Source organism: Labeo rohita, chromosome 19, assembly GCF_022985175.1.
Source record: "Labeo rohita strain BAU-BD-2019 chromosome 19, IGBB_LRoh.1.0, whole genome shotgun sequence".
Taxonomy (NCBI): Eukaryota; Metazoa; Chordata; class Actinopteri; order Cypriniformes; family Cyprinidae; genus Labeo; species Labeo rohita.
In genome coordinates, this window is record NC_066887.1 from 36,520,418 (window position 1) to 36,537,419 (window position 17,002).

At 36.0% G+C, this 17,002-nt stretch overlaps 1 protein-coding gene across 1 annotated transcript in view; it reads right to left on the bottom strand.

Annotated features, from left to right (window-relative positions):
• Nucleotides 1-2,245: 2,245 nt before the first annotated feature.
• The window catches only part of akap9 (A kinase (PRKA) anchor protein 9), a 134,170-nt gene continuing 119,413 nt past the window's right edge, over nt 2,246-17,002 (bottom strand). The window contains 11 exon segments of the mRNA XM_051136960.1: nt 2,246-2,909; nt 3,166-3,299; nt 4,971-5,100; nt 5,375-5,466; nt 6,819-7,051; nt 7,130-7,327; nt 13,514-13,696; nt 13,799-13,910; nt 14,000-14,568; nt 16,524-16,694; nt 16,777-16,923. Coding sequence (XP_050992917.1) covers nt 2,866-2,909; nt 3,166-3,299; nt 4,971-5,100; nt 5,375-5,466; nt 6,819-7,051; nt 7,130-7,327; nt 13,514-13,696; nt 13,799-13,910; nt 14,000-14,568; nt 16,524-16,694; nt 16,777-16,923 — 2,013 coding nt within the window. The 3' untranslated portion in view covers nt 2,246-2,865.

Consider the following 17,002-nt stretch of genomic DNA (forward strand, 5'->3'; position numbering starts at 1 on the left):
AACCAAAAATGTTCAGCACTGATGGAGTCTCTCAGCGTGCGACACATCTCAGTGACGGTCACCTGCTCTGATAACATGACAAACACTTCAGACTACAAACACAAACTCCAGAACAAACCACACACTCACACACTGACACAAACTCAGACTGACTGACTGAAATCTCACTGAAATCTCAGTGTCCCACTGAAAACTCATAAATCTCAGCTGAAAACCTCAAGACACGCGGACCCCTCTACAACCGCTACGCTTCGTTTCCATCGTCAAATCAAACACGGGTACACTTTTTTTAGCGGACAATAAAACCGATTAAAGACAGTGAAATAAACCATTATTTAACACTTGAATCTTTCTACTCGTGTTCAAACAGCACATTAGGAAAACTACAATGAAGAAACGAAGCTTTTCACACGCTTCCACAGGCTTGAAGCGCCTCCTGTGTTTAAATGCGGTACTGCACGTTCACCCCAACTGACCGAGTCGTTTAATTTCACCGGACACTGCAAAACACAACTGCACTGAGAACAACACGAGCGTTAAATCAGTAGATTAAACTCTTAAGAAACAACAACAAAAAAGAAAAATCTGTATATTAACAGAAACTGCAAACGTGTCAGAGGGATTCAAAATCACAGCAGAACTAAAAGAGAACACTGAAAATAACATTAACGGTCAGATCACGTGATGTAAACGTTATGGTTGTTTCAAATACACATTAACTAAATATTACAGAACAATTAACGTTTCAGTTTACATGGTGTAAACCACGTTTGTTTCAAATACACATCAAATATATTACAGAAAATCGCCACACAATATAACGACCGTTAAAAAACGGTCTTTGATTTCGAATTACAGCGTTTTTAAACGATATTTCACAGAATATTGATAAAAAACAATATCAATAATATCTAGAATGGAAAATGTTTGAAATAAGATCTATACGTTTAATTTTACTGAAAATTAAAAAACATTCAACTCTAGCTAGCATAAATTATGAAAAACATTTCGACTTTATATTCAAATATTTAGGTTTGATCGCAGTTTAGAAGGAATATACAGTTATAAAAATTAATTGCAAATACAAAAGCTGAAATAAAAGCGTAAAATGTTTAGATACTCACAAGTTTTGCCTGAAGAACATCGTGCGAACTCCACCGGATCGGAGCGCGTCAGCGAGTCCAACATGTCGAAGCGATTTTAAATTGATTTTAAAGAATTACAGACACAGCCAAGGGGTACAGCAGAATAAACAAAAAAAATACATAATTAATAAGAAAAAAATAAAAAATAAAAATAATAAAATGACAGAAAGCCAAGATTTTAGCTCATGAAAAAAAATATTTGGACCGCGATGACGTGAACTGTTTGTAGCCGAGTTGTGATACAGAGAATGTTTTGTAATTTTATTTATTTATTCATTTTAATTCTGTTGTACCCCTGGCTGTTTGTAATTCTTTAAAAAAAAAAAAAAAATTAATTAATTAAAAAAGGACAGAAACATTCATAAAAAATTAATGTGAGGCTTTATCACAAGAACCAGTCATAGGGTTTTTTTTTTGTTTTTTTTTTAATTAAGATGTTTACATCATCTGAAAGCTGAAAAAGGATAGGATCTGAGGGTGCAAAAAAATAATAATAATAATAAAAAATAAATAAAAATATTGAGAAAAATCGCCTTTAAAGTTGTCCAAAAAGCTCTTGGCAATGCATATTACGAATAAAAACATGTTTTGATAAATACATATATGGAACATGATATTTACTTAATATCATAATATTTGCCATAAAAGAAAAATTGATAATTTTGACCCATACAATGTATTTTTGCTACTAATTGCTACAAATATACTTGTCCTACTTAAGACTGGTTTTGTGGTCCAGGGTCACAAACATAAACATACAAACATCATATATCAATAATAATAATAATAATTATTATTATTAAACATTTCAACTTCCAAATTGTTTAACAGTCATTTATATGACAGTGGGTCATCATGAAATACATATTTAGTTCATAAATTCAGTGAAATCAGTAATTAATAATGATTGATACACATTTTTTAATTGTTGATGAACCCAATAAATTAAGCAATTCCATTGAAAAATTAACCAGAAATATACATGGTTTACAGAACTAAAAAAGGCTTTAAAAATACATTTTTTAGTCAATAGTCAATAGTTTTTATATATCATGTTTAAAAGATGAACCAGGATGCAGAAAAAGAGACCAGAGTCGAAGGCAGTTTTCAAATATTATATTAATCTTTATTTCAGTTTTGACAAAATACCCATAAAATCCGAAGCTCCTACCTTTACAAAAATATGTCTTCTACAAATGTCCTCTGTGGTCTTTTCATGGGAGCGAGCGAATAAAACACAGTGTAGAGTATCCGATAACACAGAGGCGCTGCGCAGCGAGGCGTCACGGCCCGACGGAGCTCCGAAAGCCTTAACGAGACTCGTTGGGCCTCCGGTTAGTGTTTGTGCCGGGGAACGCGTCGCTCGTCGCAGCGCTCGTGTTATCGCGAGTCCGATAGCAGCCGTCCTGGTCCAAACTCTCTCGACACGTCTTAAATTAATCAACTTAAATTAGCATTCCACAAATATACAGGTACAACGTGATTGTTTTCCATTAACGACAAATAAGGTAGAACTAATGTACAGACGTTGAAGCCGTTTCAACGAAAGCTTGATTATAAGATGATCCACACGAACACAAAACGAAACGAAAACAGACAAACGTGGTTTTGGTCCCACAGAATTGTACACGTTTATAGTCAGAATACAAAAGCACAGCAGCTCAGCACAAGAGAAGGCAACTGAGTTTCTTCAAGCCAGTTTCAATAGAAATCAACTCCTTCATCTTCTGACTCCAAAGTGCAATTGAGCGTACGAAGAGGAGCCTGCGGGGAAAAAGCTTCACTCAGCATGAAATTCACAATGGCTAAATGCATTTATTAGTGCAGGTCAGTCTATTCTTATTAAATCTAGCCCTTTATTATTTCAAAAATGATATTACAGATATAAAAAAATAAGAATTAAGAAACACTAGATGTAACTGTTTCGATCTGCTGAATCAGTGTAACTGTGAGCAGCAACAATGTAACTGAGTGTGACAGTTCTGCTGTAGCTATGGTGACGTGATGTTGCCGTGGTTACCTGACTGCACACTCCCCAGACGTCTCTGCAGGGCCTCCAGACGGGAGATGTAGTCGGTGAGAGCGCGGTCGGGGTCGTAGTTCTGCAGGTGTGAACACGGTAAACCTCCGGCATCACCGGCCATCGTGTGAAACCTACAGACGCACAGCAGTCACAAAATTAAGCACGTGTTCAAATTGCCCCTCCAGACCTGTCCGTCATCTTACACTGATGCAGTCATTCATAGAGTCACTTGGTTTATTGCTCAATGCATCAGCTGACTGAATGAATCCAGTGAGCCAATGATTCAGCGACTCATTCATAAAGATGGTCACTTGCTTCATTTCTGAATGAACAGGCCATTTGAATGAATCAAGTTAGTCAATGATTCAATGATTTAGTGATTCAGTCATGTCACAAGATCTATTTCTGAATAAATCAGCTGTTTGAACAAATCAAGCAAGTCAATGATCCAGTGACTCATTCATAAAGATGGTCACTTGCTTCGTTTCTGAATTATTAATCAATTAGAATGAATCGAATGAGTCAATGATTCAGTGACTCAGTCGTAAAGATGGTTACCTGCTTCATTTCTGAATAAATAAGCCATTTGAATGAATCAAGTGAGTCAGTTATTCAGTGACTCACATAAAGACAGACACCAGATTTCCAAATAAATCAGATGTTTGAACAAATCAAGGGAGTCAATGATTCAGTGACTCATTCATAGACGGCCAGAGACTTGCTTCATTTCTGAATGAATAAGCCATCTGAATGAATCAAGTGAGTCAATGATTCAGTGACTCCATCATAATAACAGTCACCAGATTCATCTCTGAATAAATTAGCTGTTTGAACAAATCAAGTGAGACAATGATTCAGTGACTCAGTCATAAAGATGGGTACTTGCTTTGTTTCTGAATAAGACATTTGAATGAATCAAGTGAGTCAATGATTCAGTGACTCATTCATACATATGGTTACTTGCTTTGTTTCTGAACTATTAATCAATCAGAATTAATCAAGTGAGTCAATTATTCAGTGACTCATAAATACATATGGTTACTTGCTTCATTTCTGAATAAATAGTCCATTTGAATGAATCAAGTGAGTCAATGATTCAGTGACTCAGGCATGTCACCAGATCTATTTCTGAATAAATCAGCAGTTTGAACAAATCAAGTGAGTCAATGATTCAGTGACTCATTCAAAGATGGTCATAGGCTTCGTTTCTGAATAAATGAGCCATTTGAATGAATCAAGTGAGTCAAAGATTTAGTGACTGTAATAAAGACAGTCACCAAATATAATGAATATATCAGCTGTTTGAACAAATCAAGTTAGCCAGTGATTCAGTCACTCATTCATAAAGAGTCACTTGTCTCATTGGCTGAATGAGTCAGCCATCTGAACAAATCAAGTTATCCAATAATCATTCACTCATTCATAAAGTCTCATTTGTTTCATTTCTGAATAAAGAAGCCATTTGAACAAATTGAGTGAGTGAGTGACTCAATGACTCAGTCATGTCACCAGATTTATTTCTGAATAAATCAGAAGTTTGAACAAATTAAGTGAGTCAATGACTCATGATGATGGTTATTTGCTTTGATTCTAAACAAATAAGCCATTTGAATGAATGAAGTGATCCAATGATTCAGTGACTCATTCATAAAGATGGTCACTAGCTTCATTTCTGAATGAATCAGCTGACTTAGTTATAAAGATGGTTGCTTTGTTTCTGAATAAATAAGCCATCTGAACAAAAGATTTAATGATTCAATGACTCGCTCATTAAAGCAGTGACTTGTTTGATGAGTTTGTACCTGTGCTGGAGCGACGCGGCGGAGCGAGGAGAGTCTCGTCCCGTACGGCCGCGGCTGGTCGTTCGTCTCTCTCTGAACACCTCCACACCGCCGGGCTGAAGATACGACGACTCGTTCCTCACATCAACTCCTTCAATGTTTGAACACAACAAATGAACGCTTCTATCCATCAAGGATGCATTAAATTGATCAAATGTGACAGTGAAGACATTTATAATGTTACAGAAGATTCATATTTTAAATAAGTGCTGTTCTTTTGAATTTCTATTCATCTGTGAATCCTGAAAAATAAAATGCATCACATTTCTTGTTCATAAACCTCTGTGTTGTTCTGTTTTGGTCATATAAGGTGTTAGACTGTATTGTAAAGGTAAAGTACTGTACGTGTAATATGAGTTTGTCACCTGTGATCTGAGCGAGGCCGTTTCTGCTGACGATCGGAGATGTGACATTTCCTCCAGCTGCTCTCTGCCATCGCTTCACCAGAAACCTCATCCTGCAGGAGACAGCGTTCATCCAGCATTACTAGTCACATAATGTGCACTAGATATTACGGTTATAAAAAAAAAAATCATAAAAAATATAAAATGAAATGAATTTACAATTAATCATAACAAAACTCTAGAAATGACTTAAAATCACAGAAATGTAAAATTAAAATAAATAATTTAAAATAAACAAATGAAAAAAAAAAATAGCTAAAAATTAAATTACAAAAATGTAAAATTAAAATGTTTTTAAAAATAAAACCATAAAAAAAAACAATAAAATGATTCAAACAAATTAAAATAAACAATCAAAACAAAAATTACTCAATAAAACAGAATTAAAATTAACAAATACCTTTAAATAAAACACTACACTACAGTGATTTTGGTCAAGAAAAGTTATTTATTTTAGAGGTAAATTTAAAATAAATCTTTTAAAATAAATTAAAACAAAACACTAAAAATGCAAAAATGTTAAAATAAACAATGAAAACATATTACTTACTAAAAAATAATTTACAAAAATGTAAAACTAAAACAAAGTTATTAAAAATAAACATTAAAACATTAAAATGATTCAGACAAATTAAAATAAAGAAACAATTTTTAATTTAAAAACAATCAAAACAAAACACTAAAAATTACTCAAAAACAGCATTAAAACGAACTACTATTTTTAAATAAAATCACTATAAATGACTGTGATTTTGGTAAAAAAGAAAGGAAAAAAAGAATAAGAAATAAATAAATAAGTAACTTCAAAATAAAAACAAATCAAAACAAAAATACCTGTAAAAAAATGTATAAAATCACCAAAATGTAAAATTAAAATAAATCATTAATAATAAAAACTGAAAATCTGATAAAAGATAAAGATAAATCTGAAAAATCTCATGTATATCATTGTATCATGTGAATGTTTGTTCATACAGTCAAACCAAAATATATTCAGACATCTTCAACATTTCTCACATTATCACAAATAAAACAAACTGACAAGAATTCAGAGATAACTTTGATAGAAAGGTACATAATGAATTAGGTTAAATAGCCGTCAGCAGTTAAATTTATGTACACAATTAGATAATACCAATTTAGGTCAACCAATTACCAAGCAATGCTTAACTTTGTTTAGTCTGTGGTGTAAAAAGGTCAAAGTGTCTGAATAATTTTTGGTCCCAATTTTTTTTTTTTTTTTTTTATCAATTTTACTCAATTCTAAGAAGAATTTTTGGGTATAATGTCACATTTTACTTTATTTTGATATCTTCACTTATGTAATTAGTATCCTACTATTAAAAAAATATATATTTTTGGTTTGACTGTATGTGATGTGAAGGCCGCAGTGGCGCGTCTGTACCTGGAGAGGGCGATGGAGACGCGCACGGCCGATCTGAAGCGTGTGAATCCCCTGCGGTGATGTCCTACAGTCTCCAGACAGGTGTGTGCGGGGTGGCCGCCCATGCGGGCGATCAGAGACAGCGTGGCCTCCTCACACTCCTGAAATCCTCCCAGCAGCAGCAGAAGGTACTTCTTCTGATAGATCAGAGCCTTCCGGAAGCTCTCGGCGCGCAGGTATTTTCCATACATCCTCTGTGGAGACAGATGGGTGGTGAGTACGCGAAGCGTCTGCTGTAATAGCGAGTCGTGTTGTTGTGAACAGTCGCTCACCCTGAGGGCCGCGTTGTCCAGATCGGCTCCGGTCAGATCCCGCAGCGAATCGGAGCGAATCTCTCCTCTCAGACGATTCAGTTCTGCCTCGGCCTGACGGAGAGACTTCTCCAAACGATTCCTCTCCTGAGCCCAAGACTCACGCTCGCTGGAGAACAACACCAGATCCTGACGCTCCACGCCGCTCCGACTCGACACCTGACACACAGAGAACAACTAATGAACCACAAAAACAACTTCACTTCATATACATACTGGTTTCACATTGTTTGCATTTCCATTTCCACATTATTTCTTATAAAACCAACAGAGACAGAAAGAATGAAAAACAAAAGACAGAAAGAAAAGAAAAAAGATTAGAAAACAAGGGAAAAAAGATAGACTGAAATAAAAAAAAAGAAAATAAAAATATAAATAAGAAAGATAAGACAGACAGAAAAAGATAGAAAAAGACAGAAAAAAGGAGATATAATAAAGAAAGAAAGAAAAAGAGAATGACAAGATAAAAAGAGATTGAAAGAAAGAAATATAGAAAAAAAGAAATATAGAAAAGAGACAAAGACAAAAAGAAAGGAAACTATAAAGAAAGAGAAAAGGACAGAAATAAGGACAGGAAAAAAGGCTAGAAGAAAAAAGAACAGAAAAAGAAAGATGGAGCAAAAAAAAATAGAAGAAAAAGGAAAAACAGAGAAAGAACATTTAATATATTTATTGCAAGCATTTTTTAAAACTATAATGACTGAAGCTACTTTGTCCATTTATTGATTCAATGATTAATTGATTCATAGATTCGTTCACTCACGCTCTCTGTGAAATGGTTTTCTTCTGTCTGCAAATGATTCACTGATTGATTCACTGATTCTTTCATTCATTTACCCACCCACACTCTCTGTGATGGTTAACTGATTCACTTATTCATTCACTGATTCATTAAATCACACTCTTGATGTTTTTTTCTTTGTCAGTAACTGATGCACTGATTAATTTATTCATTCATTTGTAATTGATTCCCTGATTGATTCATTGACTTATTTATTTGTTCACTCGCACTCGCCTGTGTTTTTCTTCTTTCTGTAACTGATTCAATGATTCATTCATTGATTCACTCATGCTATTGATGGTGACTTCTGTCTTTAACTGATTCACTGATTTATTCTTTTGTTCACTCATGCTCTTAACAGTGGATTTCTTCTGTTTGTAGCCGATTCACTGATTCATTAATTCATTCACTCACACTCTTGGCGGTGGTTTACTTCTGTCTGAACCTGATCCACTGATTCATTGACTGGTTCACGCACGCTCTCGATGGAGGTTTTCTTTAGTCTGTAACTTATTCACTGATTCACTGATTTGTTCACTCAGACTCTGTAATCGATTTACTGATTTGTTCACTCATGCCTTTGGCAGAGGTTTTCTTCTGTCCGTAGCTGATTCACTGATTCATTTGCTCACATTCTTGGTGGTGGTTTTTTTCTGTCTGAAATTGATCCACTGATTCATTGACTGGTTCACTCACACTCTCGACTGAGGTTTTCTTCTGTCTGTAACTGATTCACTGATTCATTGATTTGTTCACTCACAATCTGTAACTGCTTCTCTGATTTGTTCTCTCACACTCTCAGTGGTGGTTTTCTTCTGTCTGTAACTGATTCACTGATTCATTTAGTTGATTCACTCGTTCACTCACACTCTCAGCTGTGGTTTTCTTCTGTTTGTATCTGATTCACTGAATCATTCACTCACGCTCTCTGTGGTAGTTTTCTTCTATCTGTAACTGATTCACTGATTCATTCGTTGATTCAATCGTTCACTCACACTCTCAGCTGTGGTTTTCTTCTGTTTGTATCTGATTCACTGAATCATTCACTCACGCTCTCTGTGGTAGTTTTCTTCTATCTGTAACTGATTCACTGATTCATTCGTTGATTCAATCGTTCACTCACACTCTCAGCTGTGGTTTTCTTCTGTTTGTATCTGATTCACTGAATCGTTCACTCACGCTCTCTGATTCACTGATTCATTTGTTGATTCACTCATTCACTCACACTCTCAGCTGTGGTTTTCTTCTGTCTGTAACTGATTCACTGATTCATTCATTGATTCAAACGTTCACTCACACTCTCAGCTGTGGTTTTCTTCTGTCTGTAACTGATTCTCTGATTCAGTCGTTGATTCAATCGTTCACTCACACTCTCAGCTGTGGTTTTCTTCTGTCTGTAACTGATTCACTGATTCATTCGTTGATTCAATCGTTCACTCACACTCTCAGCTGTGGTTTTCTTCTGTCTGTAACTGATTCTCTGATTCAGTCGTTGATTCAATCGTTCACTCACACTCTCAGCTGTGGTTTTCTTCTGTCTGTAACTGATTCACTGATTCATTCGTTGATTCAATCGTTCACTCACACTCTCAGCTGTGGTTTTCTTCTGTCTGTATTTGATTCACTGAATCATTCACTCACGCTCTCTGTGGTAGTTTTCTTCTATCTGTAACTGATTCACTGATTCATTCGTTGATTCAAACGTTCACTCACACTCTCAGCTGTGGTTTTCTTCTGTCTGTAACTGATTCACTGATTCATTGATTTGTTCACTCACAATCTGTAACTGCTTCTCTGATTTGTTCTCTCACACTCTCAGTGGTGGTTTTCTTCTGTCTGTAACTGATTCACTGATTCATTTAGTTGATTCACTCGTTCACTCACACTCTCAGCTGTGGTTTTCTTCTGTTTGTATCTGATTCACTGAATCATTCACTCACGCTCTCTGTGGTAGTTTTCTTCTATCTGTAACTGATTCACTAATTCATTCGTTGATTCAATCGTTCACTCACACTCTCAGATGTGGTTTTCTTCTGTTTGTATCTGATTCACTGAATCATTCACTCACGCTCTCTGTGGTAGTTTTCTTCTATCTGTAACTGATTCACTGATTCATTCGTTGATTCAATCGTTCACTCACACTCTCAGCTGTGGTTTTCTTCTGTTTGTATCTGATTCACTGAATCATTCACTCACGCTCTCTGTGGTAGTTTTCTTCTATCTGTAACTGATTCACTGATTCATTCGTTGATTCAATCGTTCACTCACACTCTCAGCTGTGGTTTTCTTCTGTTTGTATCTGATTCACTGAATCATTCACTCACGCTCTCTGTGGTAGTTTTCTTCTATCTGTAACTGATTCACTGATTCATTCGTTGATTCAATCGTTCACTCACACTCTCAGCTGTGGTTTTCTTCTGTTTGTATCTGATTCACTGAATCATTCACTCACGCTCTCTGTGGTAGTTTTCTTCTATCTGTAACTGATTCACTGATTCATTCGTTGATTCAATCGTTCACTCACACTCTCAGCTGTGGTTTTCTTCTGTTTGTATCTGATTCACTGAATCGTTCACTCACGCTCTCTGATTCACTGATTCATTTGTTGATTCACTCATTCACTCACACTCTCAGCTGTGGTTTTCTTCTGTCTGTAACTGATTCACTGATTCATTCATTGATTCAAACGTTCACTCACACTCTCAGCTGTGGTTTTCTTCTGTCTGTAACTGATTCACTGATTCATTTGTTGATTCAATCGTTCACTCACAATCTCAGCTGTGGTTTTCTTCTGTCTGTAACTGATTCACTGATTCATTTAGTTGATTCACTCGTTCACTCACACTCTCAGCTGTGGTTTTCTTCTGTTTGTATCTGATTCACTAAATCATTCACTCACGCTCTCTGTGGTAGTTTTCTTCTATCTGTAACTGATTCACTGATTCATTCGTTGATTCAAACGTTCACTCACACTCTCAGCTGTGGTTTTCTTCTGTTTGTATCTGATTCACTGAATCGTTCACTCACGCTCTCTGATTCACTGATTCATTTGTTGATTCACTCATTCACTCACACTCTCAGCTGTGGTTTTCTTCTGTCTGTAACTGATTCACTGATTCATTCATTGATTCAAACGTTCACTCACACTCTCAGCTGTGGTTTTCTTCTGTCTGTAACTGATTCTCTGATTCAGTCGTTGATTCAATCGTTCACTCACACTCTCAGCTGTGGTTTTCTTCTGTCTGTAACTGACTCACTGATTCATTCGTTGATTCAATCGTTCACTCACACTCTCAGCTGTGGTTTTCTTCTGTCTGTATTTGATTCACTGAATCATTCACTCACGCTCTCTGTGGTAGTTTTCTTCTATCTGTAACTGATTCACTGATTCATTCGTTGATTCAAACGTTCACTCACACTCTCAGCTGTGGTTTTCTTCTGTCTGTAACTGATTCACTGATTCATTGATTTGTTCACTCACAATCTGTAACTGCTTCTCTGATTTGTTCTCTCACACTCTCAGTGGTGGTTTTCTTCTGTCTGTAACTGATTCACTGATTCATTTGTTGATTCAATCGTTCACTCACACTCTCAGCTGTGGTTTTCTTCTGTCTGTAACTGATTCACTGATTCATTTAGTTGATTCACTCGTTCACTCACACTCTCAGCTGTGGTTTTCTTCTGTCTGTATTTGATTCACTGAATCATTCACTCACGCTCTCTGTGGTAGTTTTCTTCTATCTGTAACTGATTCACTAATTCATTCGTTGATTCAATCGTTCACTCACACTCTCAGATGTGGTTTTCTTCTGTTTGTATCTGATTCACTGAATCATTCACTCACGCTCTCTGTGGTAGTTTTCTTCTATCTGTAACTGATTCACTGATTCATTCGTTGATTCAATCGTTCACTCACACTCTCAGCTGTGGTTTTCTTCTGTTTGTATCTGATTCACTGAATCATTCACTCACGCTCTCTGTGGTAGTTTTCTTCTATCTGTAACTGATTCACTGATTCATTCGTTGATTCAATCGTTCACTCACACTCTCAGCTGTGGTTTTCTTCTGTTTGTATCTGATTCACTGAATCATTCACTCACGCTCTCTGTGGTAGTTTTCTTCTATCTGTAACTGATTCACTGATTCATTCGTTGATTCAATCGTTCACTCACACTCTCAGCTGTGGTTTTCTTCTGTTTGTATCTGATTCACTGAATCATTCACTCACGCTCTCTGTGGTAGTTTTCTTCTATCTGTAACTGATTCACTGATTCATTCGTTGATTCAATCGTTCACTCACACTCTCAGCTGTGGTTTTCTTCTGTTTGTATCTGATTCACTGAATCGTTCACTCACGCTCTCTGATTCACTGATTCATTTGTTGATTCACTCATTCACTCACACTCTCAGCTGTGGTTTTCTTCTGTCTGTAACTGATTCACTGATTCATTCATTGATTCAAACGTTCACTCACACTCTCAGCTGTGGTTTTCTTCTGTCTGTAACTGATTCACTGATTCATTTGTTGATTCAATCGTTCACTCACAATCTCAGCTGTGGTTTTCTTCTGTCTGTAACTGATTCACTGATTCATTTAGTTGATTCACTCGTTCACTCACACTCTCAGCTGTGGTTTTCTTCTGTTTGTATCTGATTCACTAAATCATTCACTCACGCTCTCTGTGGTAGTTTTCTTCTATCTGTAACTGATTCACTGATTCATTCGTTGATTCAAACGTTCACTCACACTCTCAGCTGTGGTTTTCTTCTGTTTGTATCTGATTCACTGAATCGTTCACTCACGCTCTCTGATTCACTGATTCATTTGTTGATTCACTCATTCACTCACACTCTCAGCTGTGGTTTTCTTCTGTCTGTAACTGATTCACTGATTCATTCATTGATTCAAACGTTCACTCACACTCTCAGCTGTGGTTTTCTTCTGTCTGTAACTGATTCTCTGATTCAGTCGTTGATTCAATCGTTCACTCACACTCTCAGCTGTGGTTTTCTTCTGTCTGTAACTGACTCACTGATTCATTCGTTGATTCAATCGTTCACTCACACTCTCAGCTGTGGTTTTCTTCTGTCTGTATTTGATTCACTGAATCATTCACTCACGCTCTCTGTGGTAGTTTTCTTCTATCTGTAACTGATTCACTGATTCATTCGTTGATTCAAACGTTCACTCACACTCTCAGCTGTGGTTTTCTTCTGTCTGTAACTGATTCACTGATTCATTGATTTGTTCACTCACAATCTGTAACTGCTTCTCTGATTTGTTCTCTCACACTCTCAGTGGTGGTTTTCTTCTGTCTGTAACTGATTCACTGATTCATTTGTTGATTCAATTGTTCACTCACACTCTCAGCTGTGGTTTTCTTCTGTCTGTAACTGATTCACTGATTCATTTAGTTGATTCACTCGTTCACTCACACTCTCAGCTGTGGTTTTCTTCTGTCTGTATTTGATTCACTGAATCATTCACTCACGCTCTCTGTGGTAGTTTTCTTCTATCTGTAACTGATTCACTGATTCATTCGTTGATTCAAACGTTCACTCACACTCTCAGCGGTGGTTTTCTTCTGTCTGTATCTGCGCAGCTCCTCCTCCAGCTTCAGTAACTGATTCCGCAGGTCGTTCTTCTCTTCCGTCAGTCGGCTGACGAATCCCGTGAGCTCCGCGTTCTGCCTGAGTAAACGCTCGTTCAGCAGACTGGACGATCCTCCCACCAGCAGGGCGGCGCTCTATACACACACACACATTTATATAAACAAACGTGTGTTTACAAAGGTCCATTACATGAATACACCACATTCTGTTACACCTGTGTAAATGTGCTCACTCACCTCCGGGAGAGCAGAGGGGGCTGATGGGATATGCTGTAACAGTGACATCACATCCTGTACATTACTGTGCAGCCATGCTAGACTGTCCCGGTCCAGCGCTTCCCCAGATAACCTACACACACACACAAACACACACACCGGTCACAAGCTGCAAAACCTACACACAGCTAATTTGTGTGTTTAGGTGAACTCTTCCTTTACCTGCTCGGGGTTTCGCTGGTCAGGCTGTTGATCTTGGCAGCGATGAGCTGCAGTCTGCTCAGGATGTTGTCCATGTGTTTTGGATCCGAGCTCTGACCGGTCTCGCGCAGGGACGTTGTGCTGGACTCCAGCGTCAGAGCGTCTCCCGCCTGCAACACCCAGTCCCGGGTTCGATCCTCAGGCTGGGCGTCTGATCTCACGCCGCTCTGGTTGTTCTCGGGCGCTCTCAGTCTGTCCTCCAGCTGTCTCACCGCCCCCTGCAGTCTGTCTCTGTCTCTCTCCAGTCTCCTCACGCTGTCTCTCTCCGCGTCCAGCTCTGCCCGCAGCTCGTCCGCCCGTCTCTCCAGGCCGCTCAGGCTGTCGCGTGCCGCCCGCAGTGCGTTCTGGTCCTGCGCGGCGGTGCGGGCGAGGGCAGATTTCTCCTCGTCCCACTGACGTTTGTGCTGCACAGCATCCAGCTTCTGTCTCTCCAGCTTCTCCATCATCTGCACCACCTGCGCCTGCTTTTCGGCCAGCTGCGTCTGCAGCGTCTGCAGGAGAGACTCCACAGAGAGAACGCCGGCCTCCACCTGCACACATCAACACCTCCGGTTCATTCTGACAGCACTGATACATGTTTGGGTTCTCTCTTATTTAATATTAATTAAAAAACTATTTTTAAAAATAAAACTTTTTTGATCAAATTTAATATTTTATTTTAAAATGTAGTATTTTATATTATTTAATTTCTACATGTAAAACCTAACAACATTCTCTGGTTAAAAATATGTAAGCAGGTCAAGCTTAAACCACATTTTATACACAATATAATTAAAAAGTAACACTAAAATTTGACTTTAAACATTTATTTAAAATATAGCAAGATACAGTGGGAAGAACATAAAGGTTAAAGCCGCAAATGTGTAATTTGTTTTTAAATGAATTAATATTAAAATATTAATTCAAAAAAATAATATATTTCTTCTTAAAAATGTCCCAGACAGATCAAAATCACTTACAAACCCTTTTAGTAAATAAATGTATGGGCTCTTGATTACTTAATATTGATACAACAATTTTTAAAAGTTGTTTTTGCAAAAACGTAACACTTTACTGAAAACATTTATAGTTTATTAAATTTTTTTGTTTTTTATTTATTTTGTATTTTATTTTTACAAAAAAAAAAAAAAAAAAAAAACTATTAAAAGCTGATTTAGAAATAAATTTAAAATGTAGAAAGACAATCTGAATGTTAAAGCTGCAAATGTGCTTTTTGTTTTTGGAAAAGTGAACATAAAATGTCAGACAGACATCAAGACAAATATCAAAATCACTTATAAAGCCTTTTAGTAAATAAATACACTTTTTTTTCATATTATATATATATACAATATATCAAAATAATACCAGAAACATAAAATTAATTATTATATATAATAGAAATATTAATTATTTGTATTATATTACATTATTTTACTAATTTATATAATATAAGATTATATTAGATATTATTATAATATAATAAAGAATAAATGGTAACATAAATACTATATGACAAAAATTTATAAATATGTAATGCAAATAAAATTATAAATATTGCTGTAATGATACACATATTTAATATATTAAATACAAAATATAATTATTTACATAGCATGGTCATTTAAAATATTTTACATACAAATGCTTAAACATTATCAAAGGTACAAAGGAAATAATAATAATAAAAAAAGAATTATTAATTAAAAAAAAATTAAAATATAGCAAGATATAGTGGGAAAAATATAAATGTTAAAGCCACAATTTTGTTTTTAAGATATTAATTAATATTAAAATATTAATTTTAAAATATTAATTAATTCCTTTTTTAAAAATGTCCCAGACAGATATCAAAATTACTTACAAACCCTTTTAGTAAATAAATGTTTGGGCTCCTTATTACTTAATATTAATATAACAATGTTTTTGCAAAACTTTATTATTTTACTAAAATTTATATTTTATATTAAATGTAAATATTTTTATTTACTTTTATTAAATAAAAGAATAAAACAAACATTTTTTAATTTTATTTTATTTTCTATTATTATTATTAGTATTAGTATATTAGTATACTTTATATTTAAAACTTTTTTATTTTTTGCTTCAAATGTGTGTAGTAGTGGTAATTCAAAGTGCTTCACATGAAAATTATTACAAAAATGAAAGTACAAAAAAGATTAAAAAATTGATTTAGAAAGAAATGTAAAATGTAGCAAGAAATAACACTGTGAATGTTAAAGCTGCAAATGTGCTTTTTGTTTTTGAAAACACATATGAATTAAAATCACTTATGAAACCTTTAAGTAAATAATTACAAATTTATAGTAAATAATAAATAAATAAAAATTAATGTATATATTTTTTCATATAATATATAATTATTATATATAATAGAATTATTAAATATATTATTTGTATTATATTATATTATTTATTTTACTTAATTTTTTGTTAATTTAAAGAGAAATTTATTGAAAAAGTGAAGAGGTGTAATTCTGCTCACCTGGCTGCAGGTGGCCTCGGCCTGCTTGAGTGTGTTTTGTGTGTCAGACTCGCGCGGGTTTGACGTGGAGCTCGTCGGGAGGCGCTGGAGCAGCTGTGCGTTCAGCTCCTTCTCTTTCTCCAGAGCGCTGCTGAGCTCCAGCGATCGAGCTCTCTGAGCGTCTAACTGCACCTACACACACACACACACACACACAGATCAATCACCTGCTCAAACACAGTAAAACACACTCGGAGCGTTAGGTGACACAAACCTGCAGCTCTGAGGAGACGCTGACCTCCCGCGCCTGCTGACCGTCCACCTGCTCTCTGAGCTCAGCCGAAATCTGTCTCTCTTTCTCCAGAGAGCTGCAGAGCTCAGCCACACGGCCCCGCTGCTCCTCCAGAGACAGTTTAAGATCCTGCAGAGACACATGATGCATGTAATCAAACAGTCATGTTACTTATGAGGCATCCTAGTGATTGACAGAGGGTTTTTAC